Here is a 22,242-nt window from a genome sequence, read left to right as displayed (position 1 = left end):
GCCGCGCTCGGCAGCGCCTTTATAGCGGCTTTGAATCCAAACAGCCCCGCGCCGCCGCCGCCACTGGGGCAGCCGCGCCCCGCCCCGCGCCGCGGTTGGCTGCGGCCGAGGAGGCCCCGCCGCCCGCCAGGAGCCTCCAGGCCGTGCCCGCTGCAGGCGGGGCGGGGCCTGGGGAAGAGGCGGGGCTCGGCCTGGTGTGGGGCCGGGGGACCGCGCAGGCCCATCAGTTCCCCTCCCCTGGAGGCCTCCCCTGCGTGGCCCCCGCGCTGACGCCTTTCCATGGGGCTCCGAGGTCTGGCACACCTGCCGCAGGGCCAGCCCCGCCCGAGGTTTCAGCCCTCACGGTTCTGTCACCGCCATGTCCTGCCAGAGCTTTTGCCTTCATCCAAATCAGCCCCTCTGAGAAGGACCTTCTCAACGAAATACATTCACAAAGGCTGGGCCTAACTCCTCGGACGTGACAAAAATCCAGGAAAGGCTCGCCCCCATCAGGAATTATTGCTACCTGCTGAAAAATAAAAAGCTACACCTACCCCCTCCCGAGCTTTACTCTTTCGGACAATTCCCAGCTGTACTTAGGGTTACAGGGGAAGCAGAGACAGACATTTAGGCAGTCCCAAAATGTAAACCAGTTAAATCAAACTCAGTGGCATTTTTGGTATTATTAAAAGAAATTTAATATAATTTTTAAATTAAAAAATTCAATCTATTAAAGACATTGAGTCAGGTGCTAATACTGTCAGACATACCCTTTTGGCATGAGTTTTACATACAACTTAAGATTTTATGCATTGCTTCAACATGTTAAGAAACTATCTTTTCATACTTACAGTAGCAATAAAGTCAATTCCATACAATATCAAATATCCTTTAAAAAAATTAAATATATTAGACTCTGATTGCCAAAATGCCATTTTATACACAAAGCTGCTAATATAATATACAGTTCTTACATTTTTTTTTCCACATAAAATACGTTTCATCAAGTTTTATTTGTACATCATTTACTACTGATCGATGGAATTACGAATTATTGCAGAAGGCTTGCCATCTTTTGTTAATATCCTGTACACGCAGCCGTCACACCGAGCTGTACCGGGGTTACCGATGCTCCTACAGCCCATTTTACACTGCAGTCTAGAGGCTGAATATGTAAAGATGGCAATACTAAGGCTGCATCTGCACTAATTAAAAACCCGCATCTCCCCTCCAGCTGCAGGTGGAGATATTAATAATTGCATTGGTGTAGGTTTGGGAACAGGGATCTTGAGCAGTGTCTCCTCTTCTACAGCTTCTGCAGTTGCAAAATAGTAAAATATTCTGGGTGGTAATTGTGCCACAGCAGATGTTGCCTGAAGAACCCAGCAGTGCTCAAGTCATGGGGGCACCGAGAAGTCCATCACCAGTTTGGGCATTGTGAAAGCAACAGAGTAAAGCTGAAGAACAGCCAGGAACAACAAATTCTGTTGTACAGCCACAGGCAAAACAAAATAAAAATGTAAATACTAGCTGTGTTCTGTAGTGAGAGGCTAGACCTTGCTGCTACAAGCATGTTCTGGGCTCTGCCTGTAGAGAACTGCTTTAACAAAGTAAGTTAACATGATTTGTTAGCTTAGAATGAAGACACTGTGCGTTTCCTTTCTGTGTATTTAGGAAGAGAGAACTGGTGATCGTGAGAGAAGTTGAAAGAGCAAAAAAATCTGGTATGCTTTGATCTGCGATCCCCTTGCAAAATAGTCTCCAAGTTAAAGAACAGCACCGTGTAGTCACCGCAAACCTTCCTTCCAGGGACGAGTTACCTTTAGCAAGTACGATAAGGCACAGAAATATCCAGACGCAGGGAGAACACCTTCTAGCAGACAGACAACAGCTCAGCTGTGGCTCCCTGCAGACCAGCGCTATTGCTTTCTGGGTTATTCCTGTTTCGCGCTATTGCTGATTTAGTTTCAGCAGAGAAGATCTGAGTAAACAGAGCTCCAAGAATAAAGCAAAAGGACACTACACAGAAGTTGTAATGCCATTTGGGAGCTTCTAAGTGCTTTCAACCCCATGAAATAAGCCCCCGCTCAATGAACTAGCAAATTTACAGCCTCCACAGAGTATTGCACTGATTCGTTATTGCTGTTGCCTTGACATGCTCTTTTTCCCTACCAGGAGTCCCTCATCCATGTGGTCCTTCAACCACACCTGCAAGATGGTACAGAACCACATCAGCTGGAGTCAGTTCTTCCCCAAACTGGGAGGATTTTCAGATCCTGGAGCACCACAGAAGTGAGACTAAATGGGCAAAAATCGCATCACTTGGGACATGAAACACAGATCCACGTCTGACGTCAGACAGATCCCAGCAGTGGTACTTGAGCCCTTATCTAACATTTCAGTGCTGGGACTTTCTTGCTTGAGTTCACTAAAGCAGAGACACCTTTTTTCCGTCTAAAAAAAAGGTCCTTCAACATGGAAAGTAAAGCTGCTCTCATCAACCAGCCAGTGGCTGCCTTCAGCATACAGGAAGATTTTTTTTTTTTGCAAGCAGAAGGGTTGTTCTCATGCAGCTCTGCCTACAAAAGACCCATCAATACATCCACATTCTCAAATCTTTGCCTAGTCTGTATGAACAACTACAACCTCTGGCTTGCTGCTAACAGAAGCGGGACTCCAATCTGACCTTCAACCTGTACGTAGCTATTTACTGAGCCTAAAAACACTGAGCATAGCATAAACCCCTCCAAATCTTCCTCTAATAAGCCAGGTGCTTGATGTGCCAGTCACAATATGACTTTAGTTTCTACAGCTTTTTAGCAATATTAAGATACAATGAAACAGCCAAGTGCCTTCTGCTATGTACCTCAGAGCTTTCCACTGGGATGGCCTTTCAAACACACAGATATAAACCCCCTACTATTGTTGTAACACTGCTAACTTTTATAATAACAAGCCCTATTCTTAGAGGCAGGCTCCTACAATGCACATGTAGGAGTATCTATGTATTTGTTATTCTCCCAAAAGCCTGTTTGTCTCTACAAAATACTTTACCAGAGGCAGGTTAAATATCCACTTTACGGAATTGCTCATCCCAGACCTAGAGCAAACAACTCTGCGTGCAGCGTGAACTGCTGGCTTCTTCCCTGAGCGTATTTCCAGTGCCCCACAGGCAGCGACCATTATATCCCAGATGTCACCAACACATAAGGATGAATCCATTCCAGGTCACTCCTCAGCCACCTTCGCAAGTCCCACTCTGATGCAACTTCAACCCAAAGCCAGTGGTAGATAAATACTTGGCATGGCTGTGAAACATATCCTGGAAGATTTATCATTACTGACTCTCTCGTCTGAATAAGAATTTATTACATTTGATCAGATGCCACTAGACTTCAGTAAGCATGTTAGCTTACAGTCATAAAGCCAGAAGAGCTGTATTACAGCCAATTTTACAATTACAATGCAAAGTCTAATTAGGGGGATGTTTTATAATCTAGAACCTGTAATATTTTTTGCCTGATAGTAAATCAATTGTTGCTTTGCTCAAGATCACAGCTAGAGTGATGAGTTCCTGGAACTCTACATATAAACAGTGAAATACCAACAGACTAAAAGCTGTTTGTCTAAAATGGATGGGCGTCCTACAGTTTTAACATATTAACAACTCTCAGTGAAAACAAGCCTCAAGCTCCTTACCACTATCACATTCAATGATGTTGTTTTCATTTGCTTGCAGTTCAGTAGGATTCAATATACTCAACAGCAAAAAAATTGCTCTGAGAAGGAAAAGGGCCCACCTCCTCCTTCCCCGAGCAGGGAATGGCTCAAACTTTGCACCACTTACAACCTAATGGATAGCAGCACCAAAATTTGTTACACTGAGTCCAGAATTCTCAATAGGATGGATGTGGAGAGACAAACCCCACAACCACAGGAACAGAGACAACCTGAGAGATCATCTCCCCCGTTCAGTAATATCCAGGCTGCACTCAGTGTTATCCCAGAATAATTTTCTCGAGGCAAACAGAAGTCTTGCTGTTAATCACACACAGATGCAGTAAAGTCTGTCCAGTTGCCAAATCATCTTATTCCTACTACAGAATTACTTTTAAAAATCCCCCGAGGTTCAATCAAGCACAATAGTATTTTCTAGTCTTATATTTAGCGTATGTTTTTCAATAACGGAGGAAGCCCAATTTCTCCAAGTGTTTCAAAACATACAAAGAAACCCCCTGCCTTTAACTGAACCGAGGTTTTGAAAAAGTCAGATCAACTGCTACCATTTTCTAATCTGTTCCTAGAACTGGTCAGGGAAGAGAATTGTATCTTAAGAGTTCAAAAGAGTAAATTGTCAGCCTGGTAACGGCCTCACAGGTCCAACAGTGTTTCTGGCGTGGCTGTGGTGGTGCCACGCAGCCACCTCTGCGGCCCCGAGGAGCCGAGAATGAGGAGCCCAGAGCCCCGTCCCATAAAACATCCAGCTCCAGCATTGGGCTGGATTTGATGGGGAGCAGAGGGTAGCACTTAACACTCACCAGCAGCCTACGTCAACTTTTTATAGCCTACAAAAAACGAAAGGCTGGGAGGATTCCCACAGGAGAAGTGAAGTGCAATGTTGATGTCTGACAGCTGCCAGCTAAAAGGAAGACTGGCGGAAGCTGCATTTGCTGTTGCTTGGAAAAGCACAACTACGTGAGCTGGATTTAATCCACGGTGGGTTACAGAGACCCCAACAGGCTGATGTTCTCAGAGTTTGGAATTTAAACCACCTGAGAAGACACGCATTCATGCAGGCAAACAGTTACGTGTGCAATAGCCCCTCTATGTAGAAAGAGGGTTGAAGATTTACAGTTATTCTCTAGATACGACTTGTTAACTCAACTGTGGCCAGTTCCTCAGAGCTGTATCCCTGCGGCTCTCTCCTTTCACCTCCCCCGGGTACGCAAAGCCTTAATTTGCTGAGGAGCCAATGCCAAACCGCTGGGTTACACCAAGCTGGTGTTTCTCAGGTATTGTCAGAGCTGACACAAACTACACTAACACCCAGCAGAGAGGCTTTGCTAAGTACCGCATGGTACTAGGGGACTCCCTTACACATAGAGGCATTTAAGTCTTCTGACAGCTGCTAACCATGGCTGACAACTTCAGCATGAGAGCTGGAAAACACACAAAGCCAATCTCCTGCCCTGCTGCAACTTTCAACTACCGAAGTGATGATTTAACAGTTATTTATCAGCCAAAGACTGCAGGTTAACACAAGTGTCGTAACACCTAGGGAGATCAGAAAAGCTTTCATGGCATTTCTGGATTATTTTCGGCAAGCCTTTCCTCCTCATCCCTCCCGAGCCCTGTGGTTCTGGAAATCCAGAAAAAAACGGAATGCAAAAGCATACTGCCCCTAGAATCTGTGTTGAGCGTACAGAGTAAACAAACAGAATCAATAGGAAAGTGAGATCAGCAAAAGTCTTTTCAGTTTTAACAAATTAAGAGTCTAAATAGTACAAATAAGTTTTTTAAATTACTTATCCCAATATAGACCTTTGTCAGTATTTTATTGCAGTAAAATTCTATTGCCAGGGCCCCTTATTGCAACATCAGTTTCAAAGCCTATGGAGTGAAGCCCGTTCCAGGAAAAGTTCTACTTCAAACCTGATGGCAATCTGTAGTAACGAGTTTACAAGAGCAGAACAGGACCCACCAGTGCAGTTTTTGATGGTGAGCTGTCACTGCAAGGAGATCACACCTTGCAAACGTCCTAAAGCAAGCGCAGTGTTTAAGCTTGCTTGTTGCTCAGGCCCTGTAAGTGCTGCATTCGGCTGTATGGAAACCAGCTCTGTCCACTCTTGCAAACCCCACGTGGGGGTTGATCTCCCTTCCGCGATATTATGCATCACCCAAGAGTGAAAATTCAGGTCTGAACTGTCACCTTCCAGAAGCTTGGTGACTTTCAGAAAGAGGCTCAGATGCAAAGATTTTAATTCAGATCCTTTCTTCATTCCAAAGCATCTCTTGACTTCCCAAGGATGGGGAGGCAGCACACCATACCTCCCTTTGCCAAGGAGCAAGACTAAGACGACTCTTTTTACATCGTACTGATGCACATCCCTTCCTCTCCTGAGGGCCTTGCTCCACCTGCATGACTCATTTAACTGCAATGGAAGTAATTGGCAGGGTTAAGTACAATTCAAGATGAACGTGGCTGCCGCAGTCAAGGTGTCCATAACCAAATTCTCCCCTTGGAACGCAAACAACCTGGCCGCTGTGATGGATCCAACCAGCCCACCCACCTCTTATTTCCTCTGGGGTGAGAAACAGAGGAGACTAGGAAATTCTGCAGCACCCATGCACCTTCTCTTCCATGTCCTCCATGGGAGCTTTGAATTTCAAGAGGGGTGGATCACCACTGGCCACCGTGTAATACACTGAGGTCCCATTGGAGCTGTAGGGAGAAGTCCTGGATCCGATTAGGTGTGACTTGGCCTCACCCCCATTCTCGGCAACTCCTGCCACACCGCTGCCGAAGTGGGTGCTGAGGAAAGGGTGATTGAGGAGTTTGGCTGCCGCCCGCTGCCGCTTCAGTTCGGAGAGGGTTTGGTGGTTGTGCTCCTTGTAGGCGCCCCAGAACTGCTGCGTGTCGGGGAGCCCGGGGTTGCCGTAGGGCAGCACGTGGCCGGGGTTGCCGTCAGGGTCAGCGTGCATACTCCAAATGTCCCCGTTGGAGAAGGTGTACTGGTAAGGGCTGGCGGATGCCATGAGTCCATTCTGGAGGGGGATCTCGGAGTCACACTGGGTGCTTTTGTTCGCTAACTCCGGAAGGAGGGAAGAGTTCTCCAGCACTGAATTCTGTAACGAGAAGACATGAAAGAAGAGCATCTTCCCCTATCCCTCATAACACAGTTCATCCTGTGAGTACTTCCTAAGCCTGCTCACACTCGGCCCTTCCACCAGACAAGTATTGTAGCACAAACACTGTATTCACCCACTAACAGCACCCTGTAATGCTGTGAGCCCCAGCCAGGAGCTGGTTCCCAACCAGGAGCATGGAACATTAACTCAGAAAGACTCACAAAAAACCCCAGATAGGCATCTTAATATAACATGACAGTAACTGAATTAAAAACAAATAACTGCAAAACAAGATTACAATTCTTTTGTGATTACCAACTTGTTAGCTGTAAAGAGAAAATGCACGTACTAGTTTTTCTGCTAGGGCTATATCTCAAAACTATGCAGCCGTAAATCCAAAACAGTCTGTCCACCTGAGTGGGGTATTCCAGTTTATACCAAATGAGGATTTGATCTTTTGCTTACATCTGATGGACGAGGTTTAGTAATTTTTCAGCCACCTTCCACCCCAGGGCACCCATTGCTACTGAATCTGCACTACCAGCCCTCCTCGGTGACTCCCATAATACAGAAGAGATTCCTTACAGGGTCTGTATTCTCCTGGTCAGACCGAGTCTCTCCAATTTCTCCAATGAGACCTGAGTTTCTTCCTTCTTCTGCTGCCCCCAGTTGCTGCCAGACGATGGCCTCTTTCTCGCACTCCTTCCTGTAGAGATTTGTTCGGTCCGTAAGGCTGGCCCTCCTCACCACCTTCCTGTGGGACAGGGACAAGGGACATCAAAGCTGTGAGCAGGACATGACAATTCCTCTTACCCTGTAGCTCTTCTCACCTTGTCCTCCCACCTCACAGCCTCTCCCACTGGAATGGAACGTGAATTTAGGTTCCTGGCACCCACACAAAGCAAAGGCACTGGTGTGGATATTAAAGGTGGGAGGAATTTTACGGAGTTTTAACTTAGTACTGCAAATCTGTGTTAGATCTCACGCAGCTCACCTAATGGATCTACTCTGCAACCAGGGGAGTAAATGTAGAGGGCAAGGGTCCATGGGGTCTTCAGGGAGTTCTGTGGTCTGCTGGACCGATTTGGTGTCTGGTAAACATAAAGACCTGCGCAAACTGTCTCAACGCAGGATCTTGGCCATGAGAAGTATTACTGAGGAGCTCAATTTAATCTATGTGAAGCACTGATTCTCAGACACCAGTATCAGTGGCTCAACAGGGTAAATTCTCACCACTTGGTTCTCTGTTCAGAGCAGTAACCACAACAGTGCAGACCCCATTTCCCCCCAAGAAACACCACCTCTTGCTAGTGAAAGAACCACTCTTCAGAGCAGCTCTGCCTTCAGCAGCTGAAAATCAGCTTCTGCCTTTCAGAGTTGGTTCGGAAAGGACAGACGGGTTGTTCTCTGCATGTAAGGTGCTCTGCAACCACAGCTGGGTGGCCAAGGACCACAGCTGGGTGGTCCGCAGGGAACAACGCGCTTACCCTCGGCTGCCAGTGCTGGAGGTCCTTCGACTCAGGGAGGATTTATGCCTCATCTGAGACTTCATGATCACATCGTGTTTGTGTTTCAACTCCAGAAGTAAGACTTTGAATTCCTCCTCTTCACACAGATCTACGGCATACATAAACCAAGCCATTAATTGGACAGTTCAAAGGTGGTGCCACTAACATCATGTTACTATTAATAACTGCACCTTCCTTCTATTTACAGCTACAAATGCCAGGAGGACAAGAAGGGAAATTTAAGCAGAATATGCTTAGCACATTAATATTTAAACAAATTAGGGGAGGCAAAATGGTTTGGATACCTAAAAAGCACCAGAAAAAAAGAGCTGCTGATTGTGACAGCTTTGCGGTGATCCAGCTGTTCAGCCAGATTTTGTCCCATCTCTGCAGCATGTTGTGCCTTTACCCATGGAAGGGTGAGAGATACACTGACTGCTGTATCAATGCTTCAAGATGGGGGAAAAAGACATTTCTGTAATTACCAGACTGCAGCTCCCCTGAATACAGCATTTTTACTTAAGCCTCCAACATGAAAAAGACAAAAAAAAAAAAAAAAAAGACAAAAGCAAAGCAGATCAGGGTAGAAGGCAAGAACTTTCAACCTTCAAAAACAAGGATGCACACATTTTTCAACTCAGGCTCAGAAAACCTTTTGCCAAAAGAAAATGTGGCACAAGGTTATAGTACACATGGTCAGATGCTAGCACTTTGGAAGTTTTACTTCCAATCTGTTCCGAGACTTGTGTGCTTTCTCTTTCCTCTCCAGTCTGTTCTAATTCACCACGCTTCACTGCATCAAAGCAAAGTTAGACAACTGGCCTAGGGCTACACTCAACAGCTGCTCAGGTCCAATACTACAATATAAGGGCAGGGAGACTCCCAAGCACAGGTGCAGAGGTGAGTGGAAACACACAGGAGAAAGACTTGATGCTTGAGAAACTCCTTCTCCCTTGTTTTTATGAGCCAGAAGAAGTGATTTCACAAGTAATAAAGTAGGCACTTTAAAACTTCAGTCCCAGTTAAAGTAACTAACTTGGATTCTGAAGACACCTGAAAAATAATGTTAATGCTTCTGAAAGCACCATATGAAGGCTCCAGCACACTTAGGGGGAAAAGTTTTTCTTAGCGATCTCTATTTTTTAAGCTTAGTAAACTCACCTATTGGCATCTCATCCAAAGATGTCCTGGCACTCAAACTAGCTCCATGGGACACAAGCAACTCAGCCATCTGCATCTAGAGAAAGGGAAAGAAAGCCAGGTTGATCAAGGTATTTTAGGTCATCACTTTCCTCCTCAAAGCTGAAAAGTTGGAATAAGATAAGAAGCAATGGCATGCATGCTCAACTCGCCTCAAATTATTCTGGTATGTGTGTGATGTTAAACATTGCTCCTATCATCCAGCTGCTCAGACATACTCTCCCCAAACTTTCTCAGCAACGGGTTCTTTTCAGAGCCCCACAGACCTCAGCTGACACTGTCCACTGAGTCCAGCCCTAGTACAGATTTCTTCCATTTGCAGAGTACTCCACAATTTGTCCAGGCAGAAAGAAACATGACCCTCAGACATGCCATTTGCAACAACATCCTTACCTGTCCCCAGAAAGCAGCAGCATGAAGCGGTTCCCAGCCATCCCAGTCCTTAACATCCAGGCTTGCCCCCTGGTCAAGAAGGACTTCAGCTGCATGCAGATAGCCATTGGCTGCAGCTATATGCAGCTAGGAGACAAGGAACAGAGCATCAACCACCTGCAAGGACCACGAATGGTTTTATACACCAAGTTTCAGTGGAATTTCTTGGATAACGTCTGAGTCTAGATCTGGACAGGCAGCACATTCCACATTTGGCAGATGCCATCAGGTCAAAAGCAGGTTGTTCCTGTTACTAAAACTCATTATTACCTGCATATAATGCTGTTTGTAGAAGACACACCTTATCAGTTGTTAAAATAACTTACAGATATGGGTTAGAAGAATAATTTTTCCACATTTTAAATCAAGGGCTCTTAAGTCCTTCCCCATCTGTAAAGAAACAGCAAATGCAAGCCTGCAATGGAGAACACCATCTACTGTGAACTCTGTTCCTCAAGCCAGAAGAATGTCTCCTCTTCCCTATTTAAGTGCTGTGGATGTGATTTTTTGGGTGAAATTTTCAGCCTGCTTTAATCAGGATTCCCTTCATGCAAATGCACTCATGTTATAGTTGTTTTCACCATTTGAATATCAAAAACATATTAATCCTCAGCTACTTTTAGTTAAGGGAATCTGATTTTTCAGCTAGTGGCTTCCAACTACAACCAGCACTTTGGAGACATCAATAACAGTTTCCTTTAGTCCCCCACGACACTTCATGTCTCTGAAGATTTTCATAACTGTGGTCTGCTGTTGCGTCTTTGAGCAAAACATCGACCTCTGCACTACTCTGCGGGTATGAACTCCACTCAGAGCTCATTCTGTTTCAATCGTGCTGAAGAGAAGAATTAAAGCTTCTTTTCGAAAAATTTCCAAGTGGATTCCACCACACAAAGTTAAACCCTGATCTGGAAATAAATTCTGATGCTTTCTGGCAATTCAATTACTTTCTACATAAATATTATGGCACTGGGTCATACCCTCTAGAGGCCACATGAATTAACAAGGAATCACTAGGGGGGTGATATAAAAACTGAAGTCAAGAGGTCTGCTTAAATTTATGTATATAAACCTTGTTGAAGGGAAAAACATGCTAAAAAAACAAGCTGCAATAAAAGCTTCAGTCATCCGAGTTTATCTTTGAGGGAGCCTGTCCTCCCCTTATGCTTCTGGTATATGCTATAGGTGACAATTTAGATTAAGAAATCGGACTGCGCTGTCATGGTCTGGCCATCAAACAAATCGTAGAATCATTTTGGTTGGAAGAGACAAGTCTTAAGATCATCGAGTCCAACCATTAACCTAAATCTAGCACTAAACCATGTCCCTAAGAACTTAATCTGTGTGTCTTTTAAACCCCTCCAGGGATGGTGACCCCACCACTGCCCTGGGCAGCCTGTTCCAATGCCCGACAGCCCTTTCCAAGAAGAATTTTTTCCTAATATCCAATGAGGCTGTTTCCTCTCGTCCTATCACTTGCTACCTGGGAGAAGAGACCAACACCCTCCATGCTACAACCTCCTTCCAGGCAGTTGCAGAGCATGATAAGGTCTCCCCTTGGCCTTTTTGGGTATCAGTTATGTCTGGACCCAAGCATCAAATGACCAAGGTTGTATGAAAGTCCCAATACCTGTGACAGCATTACTGAACCTTCCCTAAGCTGGGACTGCTGTAAGCATGGGTTTAAGACACGCACTTCCAGGCGAAAAACAAGGGAAAAGGATGAGGATTGTTCAGCCTTCTCGGTCTCTGTCCGGTCAGATGAGACGCCAGCTGCTCTGTGCTCTGTGTTTGTCCTGGGTGCTCCCCTCTGCCCAGGGCAAATGCCACCCTATGTGAATAACCACAGCACTCCGGGGACTCTGTGTGAGCCAGATGCTTTGCAAGCAGAAAGGAGGCAGAAAGTCTCCAGAGTGCCCAACTCCAGATCCTGCTCCCATGAAAACCAGAGGGCTCTCAAGTCTCCTCTGTGTGAGTCACATCAGACTATGGGAGCAGTGAGAAGCAAACCATGACTGGGAGATCTTCCAGTCCCATTTCCTCAGAGCTCAGCACAAGTTGCATGTCCTGCATGTCTTCATCACAGGATTTCTTGCACCTTTTTTTGATACGAGCCACTGGCAGACAGGACCCAGGAGCTCGGCAGCCTTGCTGCAGGACCTGAGCTGCTGGACAACCAGCAGAACCCACAAGAACGAGGGATTTGCTTCCAAAAGCACAGGGTTAGACACTAAGTTATATCAGCCGTACTCATGGACAGAGCCTGTTCCTACGTGACAATAAACTAAAACAGGGAAAAAGATCAAAATAGCTTCCTCACTCCTCTCAGTGTTGATTTTGTATAATTCCTGCCATGGGGCAGGTTTTGTAACCTGCGGGCTGAAGGAAGACAGGAGTGGAGCTGCAGCAGTTTCACTCACCAGCGTAGCACCTTGGGCATCAGTCCGGTTCAGGTCTTGTCCAGTTGCAAGTATGTCATGAATGTCACAGATCATGACCTGCTCCGGAGCAGCCCGCATCTCATTGATCCTTTCCTGTGTAATTCCTGTTTAAATTCAGAGTTAGAAGAGTTCGAAAGGGTCATTGCCTCCACTGGTTGATTAAAATTAGACTTATGATTTGTGGCTGAAATGACCTCACATCCTTTTCAGACGCTAGGTAGCTAAGGGGATTGACAGCTGTCCTTCACCCTCACCATTATTCAGGAATCAGAGAAACCAGACAGAGTTGCATTCCAAGAAATTATGCCAGGCAGCAGCTCTCTGCTTTTCTCCAGAGGCAAATCAAGAGCTGAGAAACAAGGTAATTTTTAGTACTACATCGACCCATTTTTGTATTTTCCATGAACTCAGTCTCCTTACCTTGATAAGCCATGCAAGTCTCAATGACATCCAGAGTTGGCTCATCTTCACAGAGGTCATACGGCATGTTGCCATCTGCATTTACTGCCAACAAGTCTGCACCGCTGCAAGGAGAAAGCAGAGTTACACGAGAAAGGACCTCAGACATCCCAGAGCAGATGGTGCCAAACACTGGGATAAATGCTTAGCAAAAACTTACTGGGGTTTAATAGTTTCCCAAACATCACCAAGATTTGTGTGAGATGAGAAAGATTTGAAGCAAAACCATGGAGCTATGAATGGGGAGGATAAATTCCAGAAGTGGATGAGAGGCAGGACGTGACACCTCCTGTCCTCTCCTGAGCCTGGCACTGGACAGACCCGCAGCTTCTCAATGATCAAAGTGATTTGTTTGCTTAATTTCTGGTAACAATGCCAAGCAACTACCAGGTGCTTGTTATATGGGCATCTGGCAGTCCTTCAACGAAAAGCTCACAAGGACCAGAAAACTTGGGAAAGATACAGGCTGAACAGTGGAGGGAGCCCTCTATCTAGCCAAGGGCATGTTGACAAAAAACAGTATTAAAAAAGTGTCCTGTCAACTGGTGGATTTTTCTTTGAGTGTCCAAAAGCACTCCTCTAAGTGCTTTAGTGACTCCAGGAGGTCACTACTGGGAAGTAAAATTGCCAGTTAAATTGATCACTGTGCCCATATTCCCATATAGTAGGAAATCTCCAGCCCCTTCTGAACTGTGGCGTTTTAGCCAGCTGTCAAATAGTTTCAGCTGAATTCTGATCTACCTTGACAGTTACCAGCCTTGGAAGGACAGCAGACAGTATCCATCTGCATTTAGATTCCTGTTTCTTTACTTATTTTTTCCTCTCTGCCTGAGCAGGGCAAGCTACATTGAAACTCCCATCTGCAAAGTACCAGCATTAGTTTAATCAGCAAATAAAAAAGCAAGGCACTGGACATCTTTTGTGTGCCGCTTCCTCTGATGGCCTACAAGGGTTCCAGGTCCCATCATCAATAGCATTGCCTTCAAAGGCAGCATTTAACTAGTCATTTGATATTTGACATCTCCTGTAAAGGACAACTTTGATTGTAGCCAGCAAATTAAATCGCCCTATTCCTTGAAAGTCTAGCGGAAGACTGTTTCTGAGCATAGGGTCATGACATTAGGCCACTCTAGTCCAAATTTACTGGCAACTACTTACCACAGGGCAGTCTATGACAACCAGCACCATAAGCTCCAGCTCCTCACCTTGCCACCAATCCCCATGACACTCCCTTATTTTCAATTAAGAGTCAGGAATGCACTACATTGTTCCACATTTGTTTGCTCCATTTTTATGCCCCCCATTCAAAAACTTCCTCACCCAAGTGAGGACGTCCTCCAAGGGACGATCGTTTGCATCCTCTGCTCCACATCCTTCATTATATAGCCAAAGAAGAAGGGCCAGATTTTCAATGCTGGTCTCCCAGATGGCAGTCACAGGAAGGAGTGTCCATCCCGAGGGAGGACCAGCAGGCGCTGCTGTGCGAGGCAGCACGTTAACGCTCCCAAAGGACACCATGTCCTCTACACCATCGCTCCGGGAAATGGAGGAGAAGGCTCCAGAGTCAGGACTACCTGCTCCAGACAGGATTCACAGCAGGTGCTCATTAAATGCTGCACATGGGACAGCTCAAAACACATCTGGCTTCTTCCTGCTTGCCAGGTAGTCTAGGAAAGACTTGAGCTTTATATAGGGCCTTGGTAAAGTCAAGTGGAAGGTCCAGCGCGAGCACTAGTGTCACACCACTGGGGAACAAACAGTACAAGAGGCTAACTGGTTCCTAATTAAGAGCCAGTAAGACAGGTCACAAAGCTCACCCAAGTATCTGAGCTACACAAACATGCTCCTGTCCTCCTACATCAGTGTCTCTTTGGCAGTGGCTGGAAGACCTGAAGCCGTATTTAAGAGCTTGAGGGTGGATCGTGCTGGCTGCTCCTCTTTCTACACATCTGGCGAGCGTGGTTCAACAAGCACAAACACAGACATGTACACACCAGAATACAGACAAAAAGTGGCAAATTCTGCCTCAGTCTCCAGAAGCTTAATGAAACTGAGTCATCGATGGTTTTACCGCATCTCTCCTCAGCCTTTCTGCTCTTCCTCCTCCACCCCCTTGTGCCCCACGCAGGAAGGACTCTCATGAATAGCCTGAAAGCAGGGAATAATCACCACCACTGCATTCTCACAAGGTGCTAAGCAGTACCGGTTTCCATCCACAGAAGCTGTGGGTAGAATCAGATCTGCAGAAAGGGACACACAAAAAGCCACCTACTGCTGGATGAGGATCTTCACCAGGTTGATATGACCACATGTAGCTGCTGCGTGCAACGGAGTCCACAGTTCGTTGTCCTTGGCATTGACATTGGCCCCATGGTTGAGGAGAAGCTTGACTATCTCTTCATAGTTGTCTATGCAGCACTGGTGAGGAAGAGATGCAGACAGATTGGGCTTTTTTTAAACTTTGGGAAGATGAGGGCTCATACCTGCTCAGTTATACCAAGGTACCTGGATATGGAGACCTGCTTTATATGGCAGTGTTTGGCAACAAGCATCCCCGACAGAGTTAAACACCAGGTGGAGCACAGCAGGTCAGAAAGGCACCATGCAGAACCCCTACACTGGGCAGGCTGAAGGTCACTGTGATTTACAGAGTCTTCTGGTTTGGGGGCAGAACCAGTAGGGAACAATAGCAAATATGCACACAGCTTCTGTCCCACTGGGTCTTCCATATTCAAGAGCGAACATAGCAGAAATTCAATGCAACCAGTTTAACCACATACCAAGGGATGAGCTGACAAGCTGACATTCCTTTTTCTTAGGGAAAATCCCACACGCTGGCATGTGATGAGTACAAGTCTTCTCAGCAGCTCACGCTACCTACCACAGTTATCTGAAAAAATGCAAGTTGGTTCTCGGAATTATGAGGTACTTCACAGGGCACCTTTCATCTACTGAAAAAAAAAATAATCAGCATCCTTGATGCACTGACACCACAGTCCCAGAGGTAGCCTGCAAAAATTGCCTCAACCGCTTTCCATTGGGGAAGGTGGAACTTGCTCTTTGATCCACCTCATGCTCACTTCTTGACATGAACGTGCATATGATAAAGACACTAAAATAAGGTTAGTTCTTGTGCAAGAAGCCTGGTTGTGGTCTAGACATTACTGTAAACCCACATGGGAGACTCGCAGCTCAGCACTGCAATATGGGCTTGTAATGGGGCTGAATCACACCCCACAGCAAGCATTTTAGCAGCTGAGTGACAAGGACCTTTTATGTATCTCTGTTTATAATTTCTATATGGAGGTGAGGTTAAAATCACGCCCGTCACACAGCCAAGTTACCACAGAAGCATAAGCTGCATCCTCCACTGGAAGCCGCTGCTAATGGGCAATAGTGTTGATGTGGCAGCTTCTCTCTGTTCAGGGATTCAATTAATTCTAGTGGATGCAAAGTTCCCACCTCAACTCCCAAATGCACCTTTACAATAACATATCCTTCAGTGGGCAAAGTGGGATCCTCCCTGGCTTCAGCAGCTGGTGGTGAACGCAATGAGGCTGCCAGCATCGCAGGCTGCTGTCTCTCTGTGTGCACAATTACATCTCTTTGGAGAGGTGCTGAGGATCTTTTATTCTTCCAGGGGCCAGTTTGCATTTTTAAGCAAACATCCACCCAGCTTTGAAGAGAGCAAGCAACTTGCAGAAGAGTCCAAAATCCCAAGTCAATGGGAGCATTTAGAGCAGGGACTAACGGAGAGAAAGCCACGAGTCCCCATTCCGCCCTCGCAGCGCGTGTGACAACCGTGCCACTGTTTCGCAGCAGCGGAGGCGGCAGCTGCCAGGCACAGCGAGTCCCAGGGGGAATGACTCTCCTGATGCTTTTCCACCACGAATCAGGACTCACAAGGAGGGATGGGGACAGGGGCCTTAAAAAAAATAACACAAAAACCCTCGTGGCATCAGTGCAGAGGCTCTGAGGAAGGACACAGACTTACACACCACTATGACAAGTCTGTATTTTACTGGTGATCAGCTGCTGCCATCTCATCCAGATTTCTGGAAGCCCCTGAGCCTGCAGAGAGTGGCAGCAGGCTCTCCAAACACCCTGTGCATCATTTATCTGAACCAGTTTCAAAACTCATGGGTTGCCAAAGTCTCTAAAATTGAGTTAAACCGCTTTAAGAGTTCACAGCCCAGCCCTGCAAGGATTAAAGGCTGGGAGAAATGTTCACATCTGAAACCCAGCCCCAGTTCCCAAGCTCTTATTATCACTGAACAAAGTTTGGGATACAGCAAGAGAAGGGTTTGATCTCTGTTTGCTCCCCAAGAAACAAGGTCATCAGCACAACATGGTGAAGTTTCACTGCTTTGACTGAGCAACAAAATGAAATACAAGTTTCTTTCTGGTCTCCCCAGCAGGTCTGCTCAGAAGGCAGCAGGAAGATGTGACGGTGCAGGGAGCTGTGACCTCCTCCCACGCCTCACCTGATGCAGTGCAGTTAAACCGTCTTCATTGCACAGGTCTGGGCTGATGTTGCTCTTCAGCAAGTAACACACTGTAAGGGAAGGAGACAGGAGGAGTCAGATCAGTAATCCCAACCCATCTCTTGCTCTTGGCTGTCCCAGCGTGGGCTGAGCTGCAGGACAACCCGCAGCCAAGAGCTCCACACTGGCGTGAACCCACAGCCACCGCAGTGCTGGTGAGCAAAAAGCCTTCTTGGTTTTACCCAGCAGAGAGCACCAGCACACAATTTTCTCCCAACTTCCTTCCAGAGGAAGACTTTGCTGTTACCCCAATCATTTTCATACGGTTGTGCTGGAACAATCTACGGTTTTATCTTGTGCTTTGCAATATCTGCACAATGCAAGCCAGGAGAGCTCAGAGGCAATCAGTGATTTTTGAGTCCCGAGTTAAAATCATAAGTGAGATCTCACTGTGGGGGGATGAGGTCTTGCCTCAAGAAGTTATCAATCTGGGACGAGACGCCCAATACATTCAGGGGTCTGCCCAATCTAAAATACACCAGGGTTGCTTTGGACTCTTCACATGAGCTGTTAGGTATTTAAAGAAAGCTTCCCAGCGGCTTTACTTTTTTATTGCTGCTTTGGAGAGAAAGGATAAGATTTATTCCATTAAAATGCAAATTTCTGAAACACATGAAAAGCCATCAGCCCCGAGCTAAAACATCAAGTTTGCTCTAAGGTACAGATCTTGCACGGGGTAATAGCAAAAAGGCTGGCAGGGGAAGTAAATTAACAGCAGCACCAGGAACTCTTCAAATTCAACACTGCTGACAGAATTTGATGATCTATACCCATCTTCTGTTGTTTACTTGCTCATTCCCTGCTTTTTCTCCAGAGCTTTCACTACCTAATGCTTTTTTCACCTCAGATGTCACTGACAGCACAGGCACAAGCCTGAGGTTCATAATCGTCTCCCTGAGGCCACAGTAGCAACAGATATTCAAGTCCCATCTTACTTGATGGCAAGGATGCAACTATTAAGCAAAACCAGAGCTGCAAAATAAGGAATGCTAACAAAGCTAAAAGGGGCAATAACCATCTTCAGAGCTGGCAACTGAAACGACAGCAAGGCTGGTTGCTCCCAAAGAACCTGCAGCCTCCTCTGCGGCTTCGGACCCATCGAGAGCTGTCCCGCTGTTAGAGGGAGCTCTTTGCCCAGCACATCGCGGCTGCCCCTGGGGACACAGCACTTCTGGCATCCAAAGCAGAACATGGAAAACACTGTCCACAATGACATCAATGTTGATTTATGAAGCTTTGTTTAAAAGGCCTGGAAAACACGCTTCCAAGACAGACAAATTGAATCAAAGTGAAATTTTGTTTGGAAGCCAGGGGTCTGACGTCATCAAAAAGGCAGGCAAAACAGAAGTGAAATAAAAGACTATATATCACAGGACCGTTTCACCTGACTCAAAATGAACACTGGAATTTACGTTTGCTGGAAATAATTTCAAGGCATTGACACCTGCTCGATGAAACTCATACAAAAGAGCAGAATACAACAAAGAACAAAACTCATCCCCCACCACAGCAAGTCCAAAGAATCTGAGTTTTTTCCAGCTCTAAGCCCAGTGCAGGAAGCCCCACGCCTACGCACGGCTCACATCCCCGACACTCGCATGCTTGACAGTAATAAAAGCCCCACACGCTGCCAGTATATCCAATTTAATGACCGTGCTTCTACTGTTTCTGGCCAGCCCCAAGCCCCTGCTCTCCTAATCCAAGCTGAGCGATAGGCGAGTCATTCGCCAGTGGAGCTGGTTGTCTCTTATTTGCTTTGGATGCTCTGCCATTAGGGTTTTAATTCAATCTCAGTCATTAAGGAGCCATCGTGTACAAATGACATGCAGGTCCATAATCATGTTTTGCCTGATTCTGGAGATTCAGACAAGTAGATGTTGGCAGATAAACCTTACGAGTGCTGTCCCTCCATGGGAAGAACAGTAGCATAAATACCGGCTTGTTACGCAGCGTGGCATTTTGTGTTGAAGGCTCTGTGACTGTGCCTTGACAGAGCTTGTAAGAGTCCTTGAAGGGTTAAGATTCAGAGGAGGATTTATCTTGCTCTAAAGCAGCTTTGACTTCTCCACCAACCCCCGCAGCATCTCCCATGTTCGCAGGGCACCTCCCTTAGCTCCCATCTGCCCTTGAGACCGGCTCACCCACAGCCCTCAAAACATTTCCCAGTGTCTCCCAACACACTGAAGACTGACAACCACAAGACATCAGAAAAGAGCACAGAAAAGTCAGGTAATGAAGCTAAGCATGGATGTGGTACCAATAAGTCCAGGCAAACACGGCTTGAAGAAGAAATGAACCTCCTTTCCAATCAGTCCTAAGCTGGAGTTGGCACCTCTGGGTTCAGCAGGGGAGCACAGGGCAGCAACAAGTCCTGGCTCTTGTCCCCAAAGTCAGAGGGATGTTGCCTTCGGTATTCCTCATGCTCCAGACGACAAACCCCAACAGCTAGGCACAAGTCTCCAACAACTCTGATTTCCTATTTCATATGCCCCCTTTTACAGGTGAGGGGATTTACCCAGCATCTCACCAAGCTCGTAGCAGAATGCAGCCCTGATTCCCACCCAACACCGGGCACGGGGTGGCAAAGAGCAGCTTCATCACGCCCTGCTCCCTGCAGACAGATGTGGAGAGATGATCCGGACACCTGCCCCATGGGAAGAACAAGTCCTCCTTTCTGATGAACTTCAGAAGAAATGTGCATTTGTGGGTTTTCCAGTGGAACATGACTAGGGGTCGCACAAATGCAATGCTTTACAGTGCTGGAAGTCGAACGCTCAGCTCTGGTGCTGTGGCACTGCCACCGACCCAACTCCACTGCTCAATGTGCAACACAAGGGACAGGGACCTGAGCAAGAAAAGGGCTTCTCTCCAAGTCTGCTGGTGCCTAAAACCTTCACCCGCCACCTCCAGACACGAATGATGCCGCACAGGTAGGAAGTATACGCTTCAGCTCGCAAGGACACAGATTAATCACTCAACACCAGCTGATCGCCTTCTGTCAGCTAAAGCCTCAGCACATCACTCATGAAATAAAGGTTCCCCCATAAACACAAGGTATAGCATGGGGATGGGTCCTCCGTGAGCCCTCTGCGAGCCAAGGTCACTCCGAGTTCAACAGAATAAGTTTTTATGGATCACATCGGTGTATTCAGCAAGCAGCAGCCTCCACTTTAACACTTACGATTAACTTCTTATGGAGAGCTCAGTGCCTAAAGTGCTGAGCTCTTTAAAACCTGTCCTTCTTGGCGTGTAGGCGGGGAAGGTGGGGAGAAGGGGCTGGGTGCGTGGATATACTTCATGACATGCCAAGCACAAGTTGTGGGAATCTGTTTCAAACGCATAGCAAATGAAGGAATGAAAATGATTACAATAAGAGCCGGGTGAACAAACCGTTGTGAATAATTCATTGCAAATTATATTAACTGAACAATCACTCAAATGTATTTCCCATTATTCTGCCTGCTCTGCCTATAATTGAACCTCTCACATGCCAAGATGGTGTATATTAATCTTCAATTTATATTTTATCATCCACATCTGTGCTGTGTTAAACAGAAAAAGCTCCCACAACAGCTGTGAAAATACATCCTAGGTTTTAAGTCACCCTCCATCACAAGTCCTGGGGCAGCCTCAGACAGATTCTCCTCCCTGAACACCACAAAGCCCCTTCTCAGGAGCTCCCTCTCCTCCCAAGCCCATCCAAGCCTCGCTTTTTCTCCCCAAAACCCATAAATCAGGGGCAAGACACAGAAGCTACTACAAAGGCCCTGAGGAAAATTCAATGCGGGGTAATGAGCTCTCTCACCTGAAGAGATATTCCAGCATGATCGTTTTTCATCGATGTTACTCCCCACTGAGTTTGCACCAGAAACAGCTTTTCCTGAAAAGTTCCTAAACCAGAGAAAGACTTTTCCACAGAGGAAAACCTGCTTTTGTCAGTGCAGTTCCCCCTAAGTCAATCAGCTATGCCATAAAATTCTGGATACGAATACACTCCCATTTATACCCAGCTTTTGCATACCTTAAGTATTAATAACTCATCGGAGAATAAGCCAACTGATATGGATACCAGGTGAGGAGGTGGAAAACCCCAAACACCTTCCTGACAGGAGGTCCTGGTTCCTCCCAAAAATACATAGTGGCAAACTGTCCATACTGGAAAGCAGCCTTACCTGTGTGCTCTGAATTTACATACACACACAGGCCACTAGTTTTTAAATATCCAGGTTTATATTGATCCTTTGCACTCAACGATTTCTTTTTGAAAATATTTAAACTCTTCTGATTCACTTACTGGTTCTTGGGCCACCTTTAAAAGCTACTGTTGCATTGAATAATATTGCAGTAGAATAATTCTTGTACATTTACACCTGATTTCACTGAACAAAATGAAGGGAAGTTTCACTTGGATTAAGATGCACACTTTTCTGCATTGGCAGAAGTTGCTTCCACCCAAACGTAGCTCTAGTCAAAAACCCAGTGTAGCAGAAGAAACTCTTCCCAGCATTACTTGTAGTGAGATACTGGAGGTGTCTGTGCCACATCGGTGTGTTGGCAAAGACTGACTCCCCACCTGCCAGGCACAGCCCTATGGATGGGCTCAGCTACTTCAAAGCTGCATTTTTCCTGCTATGGTTCTGCAGGGATATTTATTACACAGGAGAAACTTTGCCAGGAAAACAGCATTGAAGCTGTGAGCGCTCTGCCAGCCAAGCATCCAGCTTCCTAACACAGCATACCATGATACTCACATTTAAAAGCACATCTAAACCCTGAGCAATAACAGGATGAACTTACGCAACGTACAACTGAGAGCCCATCCTGGTCCAT

General features: G+C 46.3%; 1 protein-coding gene across 2 annotated transcripts in view; it reads right to left on the bottom strand.

Moving 5' to 3' along the window:
* Window positions 1-727: 727 nt before the first annotated feature.
* The window catches only part of PPP1R16B (protein phosphatase 1 regulatory subunit 16B), a 64,066-nt gene continuing 42,551 nt past the window's right edge, over window positions 728-22,242 (bottom strand). For both annotated transcript variants that reach the window (XM_065645783.1, XM_065645784.1), the window contains exons 3-11: window positions 17,353-17,423; window positions 15,141-15,286; window positions 12,830-12,933; window positions 12,389-12,513; window positions 9,930-10,055; window positions 9,498-9,573; window positions 8,316-8,445; window positions 7,414-7,582; window positions 728-6,825 (exon numbers count right to left, since the gene is read on the bottom strand). In XM_065645783.1, the coding sequence (XP_065501855.1) occupies window positions 6,304-6,825; window positions 7,414-7,582; window positions 8,316-8,445; window positions 9,498-9,573; window positions 9,930-10,055; window positions 12,389-12,513; window positions 12,830-12,933; window positions 15,141-15,286; window positions 17,353-17,423 (1,469 nt within the window). In that variant the 3' untranslated portion in view covers window positions 728-6,303. The remainder of the gene's footprint in view (window positions 6,826-7,413; window positions 7,583-8,315; window positions 8,446-9,497; window positions 9,574-9,929; window positions 10,056-12,388; window positions 12,514-12,829; window positions 12,934-15,140; window positions 15,287-17,352; window positions 17,424-22,242) is intronic.

The sequence above is a fragment of the Caloenas nicobarica genome, chromosome 15 (assembly GCF_036013445.1).
Source record: "Caloenas nicobarica isolate bCalNic1 chromosome 15, bCalNic1.hap1, whole genome shotgun sequence".
In the NCBI taxonomy this organism is placed as follows: Eukaryota; Metazoa; Chordata; class Aves; order Columbiformes; family Columbidae; genus Caloenas; species Caloenas nicobarica.
The sequence above is the reverse complement of the archived record's forward strand: the minus strand, read 5'-3'. Positions and strand labels throughout refer to the sequence as shown.